Source organism: Colias croceus, chromosome 17, assembly GCF_905220415.1.
Source record: "Colias croceus chromosome 17, ilColCroc2.1".
NCBI lineage: Eukaryota > Metazoa > Arthropoda > Insecta > Lepidoptera > Pieridae > Colias > Colias croceus.
The window spans coordinates 7367727-7387741 of record NC_059553.1 but is presented as its reverse complement, the minus strand read 5'-3'; the positions used below and the strand labels follow the sequence as shown (position 1 = coordinate 7387741).

General features: G+C 31.4%; 2 protein-coding genes across 12 annotated transcripts in view; one reads left to right on the top strand and one right to left on the bottom strand.

Annotated features, from left to right (window-relative positions):
• Window positions 1-20015, bottom strand: part of LOC123698829 (transient receptor potential cation channel trpm) — a 225688-nt gene that overhangs the window by 112108 nt on the left and 93565 nt on the right. The gene's annotated exons all lie outside the window — the stretch shown is intronic.
• LOC123698838 (allergen Tha p 1-like) lies at window positions 14075-16179 on the top strand. Its single transcript, XM_045645617.1, has 3 exons — window positions 14075-14142; window positions 14573-14754; window positions 15838-16179. Exons 2-3 carry the CDS (start codon window positions 14574-14576, stop codon window positions 16023-16025), a joined length of 369 nt encoding a protein of 122 aa, XP_045501573.1. The 5' UTR covers window positions 14075-14142; window position 14573; the 3' UTR covers window positions 16026-16179.

The window sequence follows — 20015 nt, the reverse complement described above, 5'->3', positions numbered from 1 at the left end:
ATCACACAGGGAGCATAAAGTCTACACTGCAATACTGACTTAATACAGAATAATCTTCATACAACTAACACAATATTCTGGGTAGAATTTTGTACGGAGATAGCTTACACCCAAGGGAAGGATAGGGGAAGTTTATAGAGGAGCTTGGGCAAAATGGAACACCGAAATATAAACTTGTTTGTATGATAAAACCTCTTCTTTTTCTTGGTTTTTCTTGCTATCATTATTCTTTTTTTCTTTTCTCGTCCCGCCAATATGTGACCTTTTTGATCGTTACCTTTTACCGTGGTTGCCTGGTAGAGATCACTACTTAGTGATAAGGCCGCCAAGTTAGTTGTACTCTGTTTTTTAGCTGTAAGTAATTCTAAGGTTTTATTTCCTATCCTATTTGTACAACTAATAAAGTGCTAAATAAATAAATAAACTTTATTTGGCCTCGGCCGTCGCGGGAAACAGTATTAAAATATTTATACACGTTTCACAATTCCGTTCTCCTTAATTACACAAACGTGGAATGACGACGGGTATGAAGAATAAACAACCAGTGTATGGCTTCCATTTTGAAATAAGTATGATGAAGTCACAAACAATAAAGTCGTTTATAAAAATATATAAAAACTCGTATGTTTTCCTCAAACTCTATATTTTGCTCTATTAACAATTTTTAAGATATTTTTGTTATATTTCTTTCTATAATTTTGTTTATAAACGAAACGTTTATTGTAATTTTTAATAGAGACACCACACACATTTATTTTGATTTATTGTACAAAACGTAACGCATACACTCACAAAGTAATACACAAACTAATCCAAACAACAAGAAACACAACGCGCCTACAAAATAACCCTTATAATTCTTGCTATTCATATTTAGTCGCAAATTATCCGTGTTTGACCGACGCTGACCCACTTTGAGCTCACTGGGCCATTTGTCATGCTAATGCGCTCTACGAAGGATAACAATTAATAAAACATTAATATAATACCTGTACCCGTACATTGTGAAGGCCATATTGTTTTTTTTTTTACATTTAAGGGATATATTAATTATTCTACTTCCATTTTAATTAGTGTGTGTGTGTGTATAATAATAATAAATTTAATTTTCGACGACGTTCCCAAAACCGACGGAGGTCCTCAATTTCTGACATATTATTTGTATTTATGATGTTAATTTTTGTATTTTTGAATTGAGAAAGACAGCCTATCATATAAAAAGCAAAGCAAAAATGAGCACAAATTTTGATTAAAAACGTATTGTTTGTTTGTTATAATATTCAAATCGATAAATGACAATTTTTACAAATGAGTATGTTCTCGAGTTTTCTAGTACCTACTTTCCTTCCAAATACATTCAAATTTCAAACATTTATTTATTTATTTATTTATTCTTTATTGTACATAATATACCAACATTGTTCACAACCAAAACCAAAGAACGCACAATTTTGAACGTCAATTAACTAACTTGTGAATTGCTTCATTATACATTCGTTAATTCAACGACCCTTTGTACAATTGTTGTTTTTGTTTGCATTTCACAGCGATAATTACATTGTTAAAAGATAATTTTCCTCCTTTAGGGACCCATCAATTTGATCTGTAATATGAGATATTATAATTCAAAAATTAAAGGTACTTAATTATTCAGTGTAATTTACACTTAAATGTAATTATTGTTTAAAATTCTAATGGAAAATTAATACAATTAAGGCATGATATAAAATTTTACGATCCAATCAATATTATAAGTGAAGTTAATAAAAAAATGTTATTGAATGAAATAATACCAACATTAAAAGGAACCTACTCACCTTCTAATGTTTAACACAAAAACTAGTGCTTGCGTTACAAAACCTTAACTGAATGAATAAATATATAGGTACCTAATATTAAAACACCTTTTTAATTATAATAATTACACACAATAATCTACACGTTTGATTACATTTATATCTAACTAGCGGTCCGCCCCGGCTTCGCCCGTGGTACATATTTCGCAATAAAAGGTAGCCTTTGTCCTTCTCAGGGTCTAAAGATTGTCTGTGCCAAATTTCATCAAAATCGGTCCAGTAGTTTATGCGTGAAAACCATACATACATACAAACCTTTCCTGTTTATAATATGGGGCCATCCACACTCATTTCATGAGTTTTTGGGCCCCCCCCCCCGTCCTTGTCACAGGTGGTCACATTTCTGAGACCCCCCTCTCCCTAGTGTGACGTCACATGTTTTGCAATTTAACATCGAAAAATTATTAAATTAAAACAGCAGTTCCGAAATTAGTCTTATTTCTATTTAAATTAAGTACTTTTTTAAGCAATCAACATAATATCAAATATTTGAAACAATAACATTATAATGAATAAATATAAATAATTGTCAACCAAACAATTTAAACCGTATTGCCCTTAAGGTATAGTTGGACATATTTTTTAGTTTACCAATTACGCGATTAGTATTTTGAAATGTGATGTCACGAAACATAGGACCCCTCCCTCCCCTTGTCACACCATGTCACACTTTGTCGACCCCCTCCCCCCCCCCTTTACGTGTGACGTACTTTATGGATGGCCCCTATTACTATAGACAAACATTTCCCAAACTTGTCACCTCGAAACCACTCCATCCAATTCCGTTACGATATTACCAACCGTAATCATCTCATGTCAGTATTGGATTACACGCTGTTTACACCAAACGCTTTTAAGCATGTAATCGAAAAAAATAATGGCTCTATTTAAAATTCCACGGTGTAATCCCCTCGCAAAGTTAAGTCGACCCGAGCTGTATTAAAAAGTCTTCATCAGGATGTGTAAAGAACAAATAGATTTCCAGCGGGCTCTCGCTTGTGGTTTTATTTTTAATTAAGAACAGTGATTTCACATTTTCTCCGCCTTTCTTTCCAAAAAAAGAAATACCTGGAGTGAGCAGTTTTTAAATTGAAGTCCTTTCGCGTAAAGCGCTTTGAGTATTGTTACAGTTTGCGGAACATGAAAAATTACAGAAAGCTTAACCGCGTAATTAATTTTAGTAATAGCATGTAATAGTTTGCCACAATAAGGCCACAGTATAATGCTGTGGTTATTTGCTTGTTTAATTACTGAGTTGAGAGGATAATAGCAGAAATACACCACATGTAGACTGACATTTTTAATTAAGCCTTACATTTAAAAATAAATCAATTTAATATTGCATTATTTGCTGGAAGTAGTACTCTGTATGAAATACTTATTACTTCCATCGAAAAACGTGATAAAGAGAAATTCACGAATATTTTTCAGCATCAACATTTGCGAGATACGTATTAACTATTAAGCTTTTTATTTAAAGTAGGTACAAAAAAGCATTATGTACTTAAATTTACTTCTGTAACATCCAATACTATTGTATCAGCTATAACAGGCTTTTTTAATAGAAATATTCTCAATTGGCCTAGTAAATATTTAGGAAATATTAAAATAAAAACAACCAGCTTAATTCCGGCAGTGTTGCCGTGAAGACAGCGTAAAGCCAAGCATGCATTATTACGATTTCATTTTTACCTTATAATTCCTCTTTTTCCGGCGGAGGAAAATTACCTCCTTTGTCCCTAAATATTTTATGATGGCAATTTCTCACAGATATTTTCGCGGTTCTTATACCCTTTGTCAGATTGGCTGTTTTGTTTTTATAATTTACTGTTCTTTTACTTTTATTTGAAAAGTTGCTTCTTATAAAAGAGCGTAGAGCTTGTCTGTATGCATATTCGAAATTATTGTACATATTTGGATATTTCAAGAAACTAAAGAACTAAAAGGGCCGATTTTTTCTAATATTATATCATTTTATGAGTGTTTAAATTATCAAACGTGTATTTTAAATATGAGGCATATGTACCACAAAGATTAAGCAACTAAAATGTTAAAACGTATTGTGAAGAAATTTTTAATCTCTAAAACATCTATAAAAGAAATCATAAAGATCCAGAAGCTAGACATACAAAGAAAAAGTATTATTGTAATATATTGTTTTGCCATAAAATTTGAAATACCCACCTAAGATATTTATTAAATAAAGCATCAAACAAAAGCAATGAAATGCCTTTTCATGATAAAATTTTTATTATAAAGTTAACGAATAGCTCTCAAGGGACTCAAGGTAATAGTTAACCATACCTACCCTGTTATCTTCTGTTTCACTGTTTTCCACGTGAGTGAAAGGGACAAAATATACCCAGAGAAATTGTTAATTAACTGAAGAGTTGTAACTAGAAGACAAAGGATGACAAGGATCGAATAATATCGAACACTATGAATAAAATGCGTTATTCGCAAAATAAATCTAGGGAAGGTTGACGAGAATACCTTGAGGGTAAAGACGGAAAGATAATTAATCGAAACAATCAACAAAAAGAAACATACCTTTGATTATACGAGTATAAACTGTGCATAAGCCTTTCGGAACTCAGACATTTTGGTTAAATTAAGAGTAGGTACACTATGAAAAAATAAAGAATTAAACTACAAGTTGTAATCTACAAATAATATCACTACTCTTATCCTACATCTACAAATAATTTATTTTACTTGATTTCAAAGACAGATCCAACACCAAATCGCCCTCATATCCTACAATTAGTATCTAGATTCCAATACCATCCCAACTAATTACAGTATACGGTTATAGCGTGCTTATGTCGCTTAAAGGGGTCATATTGTCATGGAGGTTACTGTTACGTCTTGAAGTAGTACCAATCCCAGTGTGGGAAAAAGACAGAGCTATACAGATCGTCTAGCGCCATCACTTTCTCACAATTGGAATAAGTATTATTTACCTGTTTACTTATAACACCCCAGGTGGCAAGTCAGCACGCTTGAATTACAGCAGTGTCCCCTCTTTAAAGCAATTCTACGTTCTACAATGCGTGATATTCCGTGCTGTGGTGTCACGAGAGAAAACTATTTGATGCATAATGTAACGAGTTATTATATGAGGCGTTTGTAGGTTAGTAGGTAATGTAGGGGCTCTGGAAGCGGTAGGATATATAGCCAGTTTATTGTATGGGCGAGAAGTCGCAGCCTTATATTTAGTAAAGGACGTGAATTAGACAAACATTGTATAATCTTCCCCAAATGAAAACACTGACAAAATGTAACTTAATGCTAATTAATATCTAGAAATGGTTGTGTTGAAGTATTCCTACAGGTAACAATGCCTTATCCAGTATAAGAATAATTAAAGAGAAAACCTCATATTATCAAAAGTAATGTAACGTGTAAGAAGATTCTGATCATCCGTCCAAAACTTGACATTGGCAGAATCAGTCCTCACTGGGATCGGGAATTGTCATATAAGAAAGAGAAGGAGAAGTTTAAGAAGTATGTAAAAATATTCAAAAAATGTCATTACAAGTATTGTTTTACGTAATATCACAGATAATAAACTACTATATGTAATATACTCTCACAATAATTAATCTAATTGCTGCTACGTGATTGGAAGGGGACTCATTGTCACATGCAACTGTTTCAATTGAACTTAAACGATCAATAAAATAGTATTGACAATTACCATTCGACTTCGACTTTACGAGACTGCGAAGAAACTTTATCGTCCCTTTATATTATCCGAGTTTTTATTCATGTAATGAGTAAACCTCAAGAGAGACATAATTACAAATAAGAAATTAATAAATCTCATATATTTCAGCGAAATATAATCATAATTGGGATCTTTTACATATTCTTTGAAATACATTAAACGCTACGACTATTTGCAATGCTCAGTATTAACGTTGCAATGTTACTTTTCTACAGATTTTCATAAAAACAAATGTAGCCAACATTTTTTTCATAATATGCAACGAAAACAACGATTTTAAACAATAAAACATCTTTAAATAAACCCACTCTTATATATTTATTACCGAGCAAGAAAATTGTAAAATTTAATTGCCGGTTGTCTTAACTGCGTATATAAAACAATTTGTTAATGTACCTATAAAACGAATTAATTAATGCCGTCACTCGTGTAAGTTAATGGGGTTGGAGGCTGTGCGCGGCTTTTAATCAAATTTTGTAACAATTTTCAAGGAAAATAATCATATTTGCTATTTTACTTATTGATTGTGTCGAGTTTAATACGTTTTGTACAAGATATAACCTAAATTCTAATGTGTATCCTGTATATTTAAAGTATACATAATATGAATACTAGCTGCTCGCCTGGGCTTCACCTGCATCAGCTTCCATTTCTTTTTTTCTAAGGGCATACTTCCTTGTTCCTTTACAAAATATGAAAAATAGCTGAATAATTAGATAAAAAAATAGATTTCATAAACTTTGGACCTACCTAATATTTGTGGTTTTGCCGCAAAGTGAAGGCATGCAACTAACGACGCGATAAATTAAGATTGTTGCTGGCAGCTTAATTATATTTTTTACATAAATATGGTAAGTATTATATATCTAGTACATTGTTATAATCTCTATACAAATTCCGTTCAAATAACTGCAGCCATTTACAAAAATGACCGGAAAGTTGAAAAATAAAATGTAGAGTCGATTGTTAAATTCCAATAAAATGTTACAGTTTGTTATAACTTGTACGAGAATTCATAACGTAAATACATATTGGAATAGGGGTTATTATTTTAGATGGTTATTTGCACTAACCACAATCAGAAAATACCTATCGCGATTCGCGAATACCAAAAAAGTATACAAAATCAGCTGTAAAAACAATAAATTTGAATACTAAAATATTCTGATCACGTCCTGAACATGGAGCAACAATTACCACAAAAGAAGTGGGAAACACTTATTTCAACTGTATTTGTTTTCGTATCCTTTAAGCGTAATAAGGTTCCAGAATCTGAATAAGTTGTGCTACAGATAATATAATACTATATTAGTGTATGGAACTGGGACGGGTATTTGTTTAAAGAACCTCTTTCATTAGCTTAAAGGACATTAACATATTGTTAGGCCAGTTTTCTTAATAAAGTATATTCACAAAGACGTCTTTAGCTATCTTTCTTACGTTTATAATATAGATACTAGCTTACCGCCCGCGGCTTCGCCCGCTTTATCTAAAACCTAATAAATTATATACTAAAACCTTCCTTTTGAATCACTCTGTCTATTAAAAAAAACCGTATCAAAATCCGTTGCGTGGTTTTAAAGATTTAAGCATAAAAAAGGGACATAGGGACAGAGAAAGCGACTTTGTTTTATACTATGTAGTGAAGACACAACTCATACAACTAAATCTTTTAATTTGATTCTTTATTCAGTATTTATTATAATCGTGTCATCATAAATATATTTTATGATTATTTTAATGAAATAGGACGCAAGTTATTGTAATAATAATATCCGTATTTTATAGAGTATTCTTTAATATTGAGTAATTATTTATGGAAAACTTGATGTTTCCTGGTATTTCAAAATGTAGAACTAAGAAATATCTAAACTGCTACAAAAAACTCATTTCCTTTAAACATTTAGTGGAATATTTTATTTCTACAAATATTTTTAATATATTTTATTTTTATTTACTTTGATACGAAAGTTCCGTGCCTAACGTTCATTTATTTGTGTATGATTATGCTTTTGGTGAAACATGAATAATTTATGAAATAAACCTAGCCTTTGCTCCTGAATTCTGTTCATTATAATATGTATTTTTTTTAAAAACATCATGTAATCATAAAATTCCTATTTTTGTAAGTAGATGTTGCATCTAAGATGGTTGTTAAGCTCGATGTAATTCAAAGGTTTTTTTAGGTTCATCTTCACGATGTTACGTAGATAGAGCCACGGTAATAATATAGAGCTGTTCCTAAAGATTATAAGTCCTTTTGATCATTTAAGATATTAAAATTCAAAATGTTTTTAATAAAAATTGTAAAACAAAAGCCTGGACGTTATTTATCACTACTACTACTACTAGTATAGTAAACGCAAAAGTTTGTAAGTACACTCGTAGATTATAACCTGAATTATCATTAGAATAGAAACTAACTTAGTAATCTGTGCTAGAAATACTTTTTATACTAGTACGTTCAAAACGAGCTGGATTAACTACGTAGTTTATTATATTGTATTACTGTTATATAAAACCACAATTACTGGTATGTTATTGCATACCTCATCACTCGATACATATTTCGTGTAAATTATTACCGAAAACCCCAATAAAATTCAATCAACGCACGTTAAATGAATATTCCACGTGGCACGACATTGCAATTACGTGAAGTATGAATACGTGTCAAAACTCTGATGATAATTGCCTGCGATCCAAATATTTATCAATCCTATTGGATTTAACTGAAACATGACATGTCCATTCAATTTCATATAATGTTTTAGAGTAAAATTTGTTATTCATACTACTAAACCACCCTTGTTTGTTCGGGTTTATTATATAGGCAATAGGAAAGCGTTTGACCAGAATATTGGCTGATGGTCTAAGATGGTACGCGCGTCCCTAGAAGGCAATAGGGAAGCGTTCGACCACATTGTGGGCTCATGGTCTAAGATGGTACGCGCTTCCCTAGAAGGTACCCGTTTATTTACGCTTGAAATTGAATAGTTTTATCTATTTTACTTGTTTATACTAATAATTTAAAGCTGAAGAGTTTGTTTGACTCTACTTACATGTATGTGTCGTGGCCATATCGTAGATTTGCTCATTTCATGAAATGGCCAATTTAGTTTGGCCAGATCGTTAAATCGTCAACGTTTCACGATTTGGTCATCCACATTTGGCCAGATCGTCGATCTGGCCAAACGTAGATGGCCATGTCACGAAATGCGACCATTTTTGTTTCTTTTTTAAAAAGCGATTCGCTTCTGGCACTCGCCGGCCGCTGCAGCGGGACGCTCGCTTTGCTCGCTCGGCTCGTGCGTTGTTTATTAAAGTCTAGCCTAACCTAACCTAACCTATATTTTATACGATCTGGCCAAATGTCGATGACCAAATCGTGAAACGTTGACGATTTAACGATCTGATCAAACTATGTTGGCCATTTCATGAAATGAGCAAATCTACGATATGGCCACGACACATACATGTAAGTAGAGTCAAACAAACTCTTCAGCTTTAAATTATTAGTATAAACAAGTAAAATAGATAAAACTATTCAATTTCAAGCGTAAATAAACGGGTACCTTCTAGGGAAGCGCGTACCATCTTAGACCATGAGCCCACAATGTGGTCGAACGCTTCCCTATTGCCTTCTAGGGACGCGCGTACCATCTTAGACCATCAGCCAATATTCTGGTCAAACGCTTTCCTATTGCCTATATAATAAACCCGAACAAACAAGGGTGGTTTAGTAGTATGAATAACAAATTTTACTCTAAAACATTATATGAAATTGAATGGACATGTCATGTTTCAGTTAAATCCAATAGGATTGATAAATATTTGGATCGCAGGCAATTATCATCAGAGTTTTGACACGTATTCATACTTCACGTAATTGCAATGTCGTGCCACGTGGAATATTCATTTAACGTGCGTTGATTGAATTTTATTGGGGTTTTCGGTAATAATTTACACGAAATATGTATCGAGTGATGAGGTATGCAATAACATACCAGTAATTGTGGTTTTATATAACAGTAATACAATATAATAAACTACGTAGTTAATCCAGCTCGTTTTGAACGTACTAGTATAAAAAGTATTTCTAGCACAGATTACTAAGTTAGTTTCTATTCTAATGATAATTCAGGTTATAATCTACGAGTGTACTTACAAACTTTTGCGTTTACTATACTAGTAGTAGTAGTAGTGATAAATAATGTCCAGGCTTTTGTTTTACAATTTTTATTAAAAACATTTTGAATTTTAATATCTTAAATGATCAAAAGGACTTATAATCTTTAGGAACAGCTCTATATTATTACCGTGGCTCTATCTACGTAACATCATGAAGATGAACCTAAAATAAATAATAATAGTTTAAAAAAAACTAAAAAACACGCTTTTTGCAAATTGAAAAATGGAATAATTTTATAAAATTAGTGTATTGTCATCGGTCCTCAATAAATCTACAAAGTTTGAACGAAATATGGCCGTTTAAAGTGGGTCAAAATCGCGCCCAAAGAAGTCGGTTACAAACAAACATACAGGTGAAGCTAATAAAAAGCGTGTAAAAACCTTTGAATTACATCGAGCTTAACAACTATCTTAGATGCAACATCTACTTACAAACATTGTAATTTCATGATTACAGGTCTATTAAAGATTAAAAAAAATACATATTATAATGAACAGAATTCAGGAGCAAAGGCTAGGTTTATTGCACGCCTCATAAGCGAAGCGTTGAGGTGGGTACTACTGTCACTTCGCGCAAAACATCTGATTTTTCAAACTTAAAATGTCTTTATGTATCATACATTGCACTTGTAAGATAATACATACACACACATATTAAGAAAAAACACTATTTTTAACATTCATGATATTTTTGATGTCATTTTTGTTATTTAAACTAGTTAAAAAACAGTTTAAAAAAGTTCTGTCTGTGTGTCTGTATGTGCGGAGGATTTTCTTGTTAACACGATAGCGACCGAAATACTTTACTAATCGAGTCTTTTTTTTTCTCTTACGCTTGAGTATGCTCAGGAATAGAACCCTTTCATTTTTCAGGGTCTGATTCGATGTGGTTTAATTGTTATTAAATAAACAAAAAAAATATCGACTTTTTTTATATATTTATAGTGTACTCAAAATTCACCATTATAAACTCGATTCTTTATACTATAAGCCAAGGTTTAAAAAAATAAGTTGGTAGTCCCTTAAACCTGCGCAGTTTAACATCTAGGTGGGGCCACAAGAAAAATAACTCAATTATTACGGTACCGCTTTCTTTACTTTTCCAACTGTTTTGAGACAGTACAAGAGCATTGGCACATGAGAACAAGTGTATCTACATACTTATATTATAAACACCTTTATAAATAATCAATTTTATTGTAAAGGATGAGATTATGAGGCGTGCACTTTTGGATTTTCCAAACTTTTTATTTCATAAATTATTCATGCTTCACCAAAAGCATAATCATACACAAATAAATGAACGTTAGGCACGGAACTTTCGTTTCAAAGTAAATAAAAATAATTTATGATATTAAAAATATTTGTAGAAATAAAATATTCCACTAAATGTTTAAAGGAACAGAGTTTTTTAGTAGCAGTATAGTTATTTCTTAGTTCTACATTTTGAAATACCAGGAAACATCAAGTTTTTCATAAATAATTACTCAATATTAAAGAATACTCAATAAAATACGGATATTATTATTACAATAACTTGCGTCTAATTTAATTAAAATATTCATGAAACAATTACCTTTATTATTTTGGATGTTGATACACAATTATAGATAATAAATACTGATTAAAGAATTAAAAGTTTTAGTTTTATTAGTAACTAAAGACGTCTTTCGTGAATATACTTTATTAAGAAAACTGGCCTAACAATATGTTAATGTCTCCTTTCAGCTAATGAAAGAGGTTCTTTAAAACAAATACGGAGGGTATTTGTTTTAAAGAAGTCTGATTTCCATACACTAGTATAGTATTATAATATTATCTGTGGACTGTGGCACAACTTATTCAGATTCTGGAACCTTATTACGCTAAAAGGCTATGAAATCTATACAAATACGGTTGAATTATGTGGTTCCCACTTCTTTTGTGGTAATTGTTGTTCCTTATTCAGGACGTGATCACGAATATTTTAGTATTCAAATTTATTGCTTACAGATGTTTTATTCTTTTTTGGTGATTCGTAAAAGGTATTTTTTATTGTGGTAAGAGCCAATAAACAACTAAATATTTCCATGTATTTACGTAAATAACAACAATTATCGTAGAAGTATCCTAATAAAGAGTAGGTAACATTTTTATTGGCATTTCACAATCGACTCTACATTTTATTTTTCAATTTGTATAGAGATTATAACAATGTACTAGATATATAATACTTAGGTACCATATTTATGTAAAAAATATATTAAGCTGCCAGCAACAATCTTAATTTATCGCGTCGTTAGTCGCATGCCTTCATGTTGCGGCAAAACCACAAATAATAGGTAGGTACAAAGTTTACTGAAATTTATTTTTTCTTCAAATTATTCGGCTATTTTTCATCTACACTAATATTATAAAAAGGAAAACTTTGTTTGTTTGTTTGATTGATTGTAATGAATAGGCTCATAAACTACTGGACCGATTTTGATGAAATTTGGCACCGACAATCTTTAGACCCTGAGAAAGAACATACGCATATACATATTTTATTGCGAACATACCTTTTATTGCGAAATATGTACCACGGGTGAAGCCGGGGCGGACCGCTAGTATTCCATAAAGGTTCATGAAATGGCCAATTTAGTTTGGCCAGATCGTTAAATCGTCAACGTTTCACGATTTGGTCATCCACATTTGGCCAGATCGTCGATCTGGCCAAACGTAGATGGCCATGTCACGAAATGCGACCATTTTTGTTTCTTTTTTAAAAAGCGATTCGCTTCTGGCACTCGCCGGCCGCTGCAGCGGGACGCTCGCTTTGCTCGCTCGGCTCGTGCGTTGTTTATTAAAGTCTAGCCTAACCTAACCTAACCTATATTTTATACGATCTGGCCAAATGTCGATGACCAAATCGTGAAACGTTGACGATTTAACGATCTGATCAAACTATGTTGGCCATTTCATGAAATGAGCAAATCTACGATATGGCCACGACATATGGATAACCATAAAATGATTAATTATTGTATGTATAATGTATATACTGTAATATTCTTTACTAGTGGGCCGCCCCGGCTTCGCCCGTGGTACATATTTCGCAATAAAAGGTAGCCTATGTCCTTTCTCGGGTATCAAAATATCTTCATACCAAATTTCATGCAAATTGGTTCAGTAGTTTAGGCGTGATTGAGTAACAGACAGACAGACAGAGTTACTTTCGCATTTATAATATTAGTATGGATTGTATCTAATCGTGTGACTTTTTTGGTTTAACTGCAGGCTATGGCTGAAAAACAGCGGTAAAAACGTTGGCCTTTAGATCGGCAAAAGTTCGACGACATGTGACATCCGCCAACCTGCATTGGCCAGCGTGGTGGATTATCGTGGCCTGTAGGTACCCTCATAGAGTATAGCGACACTCTCTATAGAGTTGATGGGAGAGACAAAATAGTTGCGGAGACAAAGTTGCTCTTACGCGCTAGCTCCTACTAGCCCATGGAGTTGATGGGAGAGACAACATAGTTGCGGAGACAAAAGTTGCTCTTGCGCTAGCTCTAAAGGTTAACACAGCAAGCACCAATTAAACAGAGATATTTCTTAAAAGTAGAATATGTTATTATTAAACGATGATGATGAAATGTCGTAAGATAGAGTGTAACATTTTAGTTAAGATAATAATACTAAGACTATTTTATAAGATTCAAAGGAGTAATGATATTTGAATATTAATGAAGATGCGTCACAACAATTATCTCTTAATCACCTTCCTCGTTTTTTATTGCAATTATTTCTTAATAAGTAATTCCTCGGACCTTTCCTTGTTCATATTGAGCTAGATATTACAATTTTATATTTTATAGAAAATTAGGTAATTAAACGTCTATATTTTAAAGAATTTTATGGTGTAGGTGTATGTAATTTGACCAAACTAAATTCATCCAAAACTTTTCAGTAGTGAATTTCAGTGTTGATTCAAGTATTTCGCTTTATGAAAAACGGAAATTATAAAAAAAATAAAAGTCAATGAAGTCAACCAAGATTATAACATGTCACATGTAATTAAAAATGTTGAGAGAATTTTACAAATAAGTCAAGCTTTAAGCTTTAAACATTTAGATCTTTTTTATTATAGCGATTTAAATTTAAATACGAGAACCACGCCTACCCATGTATATCACCATTCATCCAAGGAAAAACGGCGGGAAAATCACATCGCGTGTTATTCTTTCAATGAATCCAAGTATTTTCTGAGCAAGGACTGTTAAAATATATAAAAGCGGGCTTCCTGAATAAATAACGTTAATAAAGTACCATCTTATCTAAGGGACACTCGTGTGATAATAAGATAAATAAACGTTTATTTTGTGAAGTGAAAAACGGCGAAATGTAAGTTGATCTTTTGCTCACATAGTCTGGGAACGTACCTGTAATGAAAAAAAAATGTATATTAGTTAAATGTTGCCATAGTCGCATAATTAAGCTACCTTAATTAAAATTATATCAGAAAAATTAACGACAAAAAATATACTTTCACATTTTATTAAGTTCTTTGACTATTTAATTAACGTAAGATTTTTAAAAATGAAACATACAGTAATTTAATTATTAAACATTTAGTTTAAAAACAAGGTTTATATGAAACTAGCTTTCCGCCCGCGGCTTCACCCGAAAGAAAAACCCGCATAGAAAGAATAATTCAAGCAAATGATAAAAAATAAATATTGATAAAAACGTTATTTTTACTATAATTTGTAACTTTTTTGTATACAGGTACACCTTTACATAGAAGTTTATTAATGAAATCCATCTATTTCAGCATGAAGGTCTTCCTATCGCTCTTGATTCTCTCAGTGACTGCGATAGCCGCGCAAAGGTACACTGACAAATATGACGGTATCAATATTGATGAGATATTGTCCAACAAGAAGGTCTTATCGTCGTACATCAGCTGTTTATTGGATAAAGGAAGGTGCTCAGTTAATGGCAAGGAGTTAAAATGTATGTATCTTTGTATTATAAAAAGATCTTAGTATAAAGCATCAGTAGCTGACACTCTATAAAGCTTGTAATCATTACGATATCAGTTTTTTTTTAATATGTTATGCCGTTTCCAAAGTGCTTCTCGAAGTCTTATTTAATAAATTAATTAATGTTTGAATCTACTATTACGATTTTCCTAAAATATATAGTAAATAGTAAAATATATAGTAAATGCGAAAGTTTGGGAGGATGGTTATGAGCTTGTTACTCTATCACGACGAAACTACTGAATAGATTTGGATGAAACTTGACAGTAAAAAAGTTGTACATCAGAATAACACATAAGCTATAAAAATACTTGATGCATATGTAAATGAAGCCGCGCGGCACAGCTAGTATTTCATAAGTGTAGCTAAGGTATGTAGAGGCAAGATGGAGCAACAAAATTCTCCTACACTTATTGCCTTGCATCTTAACATTTTTATAACGGAGACATATTGCTTGCTATGTGGAATTTCTCATTATCAGCCCCGAGTTTGGAATTGTGCCCGGGTTTATGACATATGGCTCCCTCTATTAGACTTTATAGTGCTAATATATAAAGTAGTTCATTTTTTTGTACGCCTTACAGAAAAAACAATTTCTACTTTGATTTTTGTTTGTAATACATTTTTATTTTAATTTTCTTATTGGTATTTCTTGAATACTCTTTGGAAGAGGGCGCTGACTCCTGACATATAGGTTTTTACTTTAGTTTGGGAGTCAGAGACTTCATTCAACATGTAAAATCTTTTGTCAATAACGAATTTTTATTTTATTTATTTATTTGACCAAACGTTAAAGGTGTTATGGAAACTCCTGCATTAAAAAAAACTGTTTACATAAGCATCGTGTACCTTCGTAACATTGATCCGCTTATGATTACTTATAACATCCGCTTCATGATTTGATAGATACGTACATGACAAGAAAATAATATAATCGGAGAAGTTGTTTTAATTTTCAATAAATATTTAGTTCATGAAACAATTTTTCTAATATTCATTTTAAGTGTAATCACCAATATTTAATACCTACAATCGCAATTTTCTATAATTTCAGCTCATGTAGCAGACGCGTTACAGACTGGCTGTAGCAAATGTACGGACCAACAAAAGCTGGGGTCCCGCAAAGTCATCCGACACATGATCAAATACGAGAAACAAGCCTGGGCCAGTCTGCAGAAGAAATATGATCCCGCTGGAAAATACGCCAAAAAGTACGAACGTGAGCTCAAAGGGATACAATAGCTAATATCCTGGTTACATTAAAATACAAGGGGTACGAAGAATCTCGAAGTATAAGTAGTCTCTTTATTTTATTGGCTCTCTTGAACTTTGTTTGGTTTACTCAACAAAGTTCAATATATTTATAGAACATTTTTTAATAAGTAATTTTGAATATGTAACCTAAAATATCGACTGTAGATTAGATGTTCGAAACATGGATAAATAGGTATTTAGTCCTTTGATACTATTCCCACTTAAATAAGTAGTTATAGGTCTTAGATTAGTGATCTGTGGTATTAGACTAGTTTTTTTTTAATATTTGTACTCTGTTATGTTTGCACGTAAATAAATGTTTGTTGAATTATAAAATAGCACATTAATCAATGTTTTATTGCCTCCTTATTACCAGAAATAAAGGGACCCTTGCTGGGTTTTATTTATTTATTGGAGAACACACAGGTACAATTACAAACATAATAATATAGCATTATTGTAACATTCATATAACATTATTGTAATATTTATTGTCATATTGTTTCTATAAAATATTAGTACTTTTAGATATTTGTCTTTCGACTACAGACAAACAATGCCGTATGGTTGCCTTATGTGTCTAGACGATATGTAATAAATATAATATTATACTGTAATACTTTAGGTCGTTGTAGGAGGGTTGAACAAAAAATAGCTTAGATTTCTATATAAAAATATAAACAAATTTTATACTAAAATCTTCGAAACTCTTCAAACGATCTGATCTGATGAGATGTTTTGGGGATGGCCCCAAGAACCAATCTATCTCTTAAGTCTTAATAAAACTGCTTGGAAATCCATAATGAAGTTTTAAAGATAAATTTATAAAGGATAGAAAAAGCACACATAAAGCATTTGGATGCCATTAAACCAAAAATATCTAATTCAAGTTTTAAAGATTTAAGCATACATAGACACACAAAGACAGCGACTTTGTTTTATAATATTATGTAGTGATATGAAAGTATGTCTCGGATATCATTTGAAATCTATAACGCATTCTATTTCCTCAAGGATATAATAGAAATTTTCTATTTCCATTCCTCGAATTGAATTCTAATCCTATTTTAATATTTGTGCATAGAAATACTGAATATATTTCATCTTGTAATATGATCAACCAATCCAGACAGACCTGATATACATTTTGATCAAACTTTTACGAAATGACATCAGAATTTCTCATACATGTTAAAAATATTAGTTCTCAATCTTCGAAATACATGTCTAAACATATTATTATGTAAATATTTCATCTCTCATAGAGTAGTGTAGTTAGGTTTAAAGGAATTTATTCTCATTAAAACATGTACACATTTTCACAGTTGACATTGTGTAGTTGCAAAAAACTGTTCTCCGTAAATCCATTACTCTTTAACCCAAATCAATACAAACAATAAGGATTAGCAAAGCAATTGGAGAAATCGAGAACAATTAACCGGCGACAGTTTAAACCGGTCGTTGACAGGTCATAAATTAAACCGTTAACGTCTACCCTACATTGTGAGGGCGTTCTACAATTCGTTCTAACTTAATAGTTCAGATTTCCGGTTTTATTCGTGTTTGCGTTGAATTTTAAACAATTTCTGAAGAGCAATTTCAGCAAATTATTGTATATTTCTATAGATCAAGTAATCTACTAGGCTAAACAAATTCAGCTTTTTGAAACGTCCTACTCGTAAAGTTAAGACGGGAACATAAACATTATAAAGTTTTGTAAGTCCTGTCTAAAACTCATTAGCCCTATCGCACACATAACGCAAAAGATGTTATCGTTAAAATAAACTACACAACCTTCGCAGCGGTGCGTAAAAAGAGACAGCTTTTACTCCCGGAGTGTCATTAATTTGAAGAGTTTCGAAAGTTTAGACAAGTACATTGAACCAAGAAAGAAAGAAGAGGAAGGAAGTTCGCTTATATCGTTACGTTTATAAAAATAAATATAACAGTTAATAACGATTATGTACATTAATGTAACACAAGATAACAAACGAAATTTATGCAAAATCTTTCATAAATTTTGATAGGCAAAATCGATTTTTAATCTAATGAGAAAATAAACAGATCTTATATTAAGCACCAACTGACGCATCATTAGTTAGTGGATGAGTTTGTTTAAGCAATAAGGCTGGTCTATAATATTTTTTGGACTGAAAATTTTAAACAATAGAAAAAACGTTCATGAGGCGAGATTCGAACCCGTGTAATATCTTTACTGTTACTATATCCTTCATAAAAAACATGAAAAATCTAAAATCAATAATTTAGGTACAGAACACATTGGCAATCATTTAAGTTATATAATTCCTAGCTTTTTTTTGTTTCTAGAGCACTTCTGTCATACAACATGTTTACGTATTCAGCGAACCTTAAAAACCCTGCCTAGAAAATATACAAAAGTGTAAATTATCTAATTAATTATAAAAAGCATTTCTGTGTTAAAAAGCACGCGATTTCGTGGAGTTTATGTGGGTGTAACAGACTGTTTATCTTAATTAGGCTGCAAGGTGGCGTGCGGTTACATTATTCACATTATATTTTATGTCGCTTTAAAATGTAATACGTATTTATTTGAGTTTAAAAATATTGTTGTTTAATTACTTCTTCGCATAGTAATTTAATAAATCGCTTCTGTTTAGTGAAAATTTTACCAATACAATACTACGAATTTTGCGAATGAAAAATATAAATTAACAATTTTTTTTATGAATTACCTTTTTAAACTCAAGGGATTTGAGCATAGAGCATCAAAAATCATATAATACTAAAATTTATTTTCACCACTATTCTTTATTAAATTTTTGTCTACCTTAACATTAATAACGTAAGAATTTCTATACAGTAGGAGTTATCTAAACTGACTGGCTTTAGTAAGAAAATACCACTAACAAAATCAAATTCAGCTCTATATTGTCAAAATAATTTATCCGTTGACAAAACGTGTGCCACCTTCATTATACGTAGCTCATAAACTTGCGAAAACTACCCTCGTTTTTGAATATTTCCTAACAAATCACATCGACATTTTCGACTCTATTCAAACGGTATAAGATTGAAATTCAAATGTTTATAACTGAAGGTATAAGCCACTAATAGACGGTAACCGCAATGAACCAAAAACACCTTGGCTGTTGTTTGACGGAAAAATGTTTACGAATTATGAAGCATACTAAAGAATGTTATGTGGATGTAGATTTCACTTTATGAAAACACGAATAGATTAATCATCTGAAGGCTAACTAAAGAGGCATTTCATTGGCTTGTTTATAATACTTGATTAATTTTCCAATCTTTACTGCAATATTTAATTAAAGACTTGTTTTATGTTGCTTTTATCTCTGAATATTATATTAAAATGAAAAGCTATATTTACCGATATTTCGTTCAATAATATACAGTATTACTGGTTTTCTTTGCACTATTACAACAAATCTGTTGGTACAAATATACCTCAAAGTAAATAAAAAATACCCTTTGTATTTATTATTAGGAATTTTGTTATACATAATATACCAAAATACTTTTCAATAAAAAACTTATCTACAAATAAATCCGTATCACAATGAATGTTTTATATGAAAATAGCTATGAAATAGCCTTTTATGCCGCAAGTGTCATATAAACAGCACATTATAATGATTTAAACGTTATTTTATCGCGTATCTTGAAATTTAGTACTACACCCATTTTGTGGTCTTGATATTTTTTTTTTAAGAAAAAAACTAAGAAAGTGTACTTTGTGAAATAGGCGATTTTATCTTGTCTTGTGTTTGATTTTACATATGAGAAAGTTTCATCAAAATCGATTGATTCGTTAACGTTAGACATGCACGTCAAAATGGTACACGAGTAAAATACAATAGTTTATTTTTTAAGAACAATGTACTTACTAAATAGTAAATATGTAAAATAAACTTATAAATAACTACAAAATTAATTATTCGTTAAAACCTACATCAGATAAAATTATAAAATATG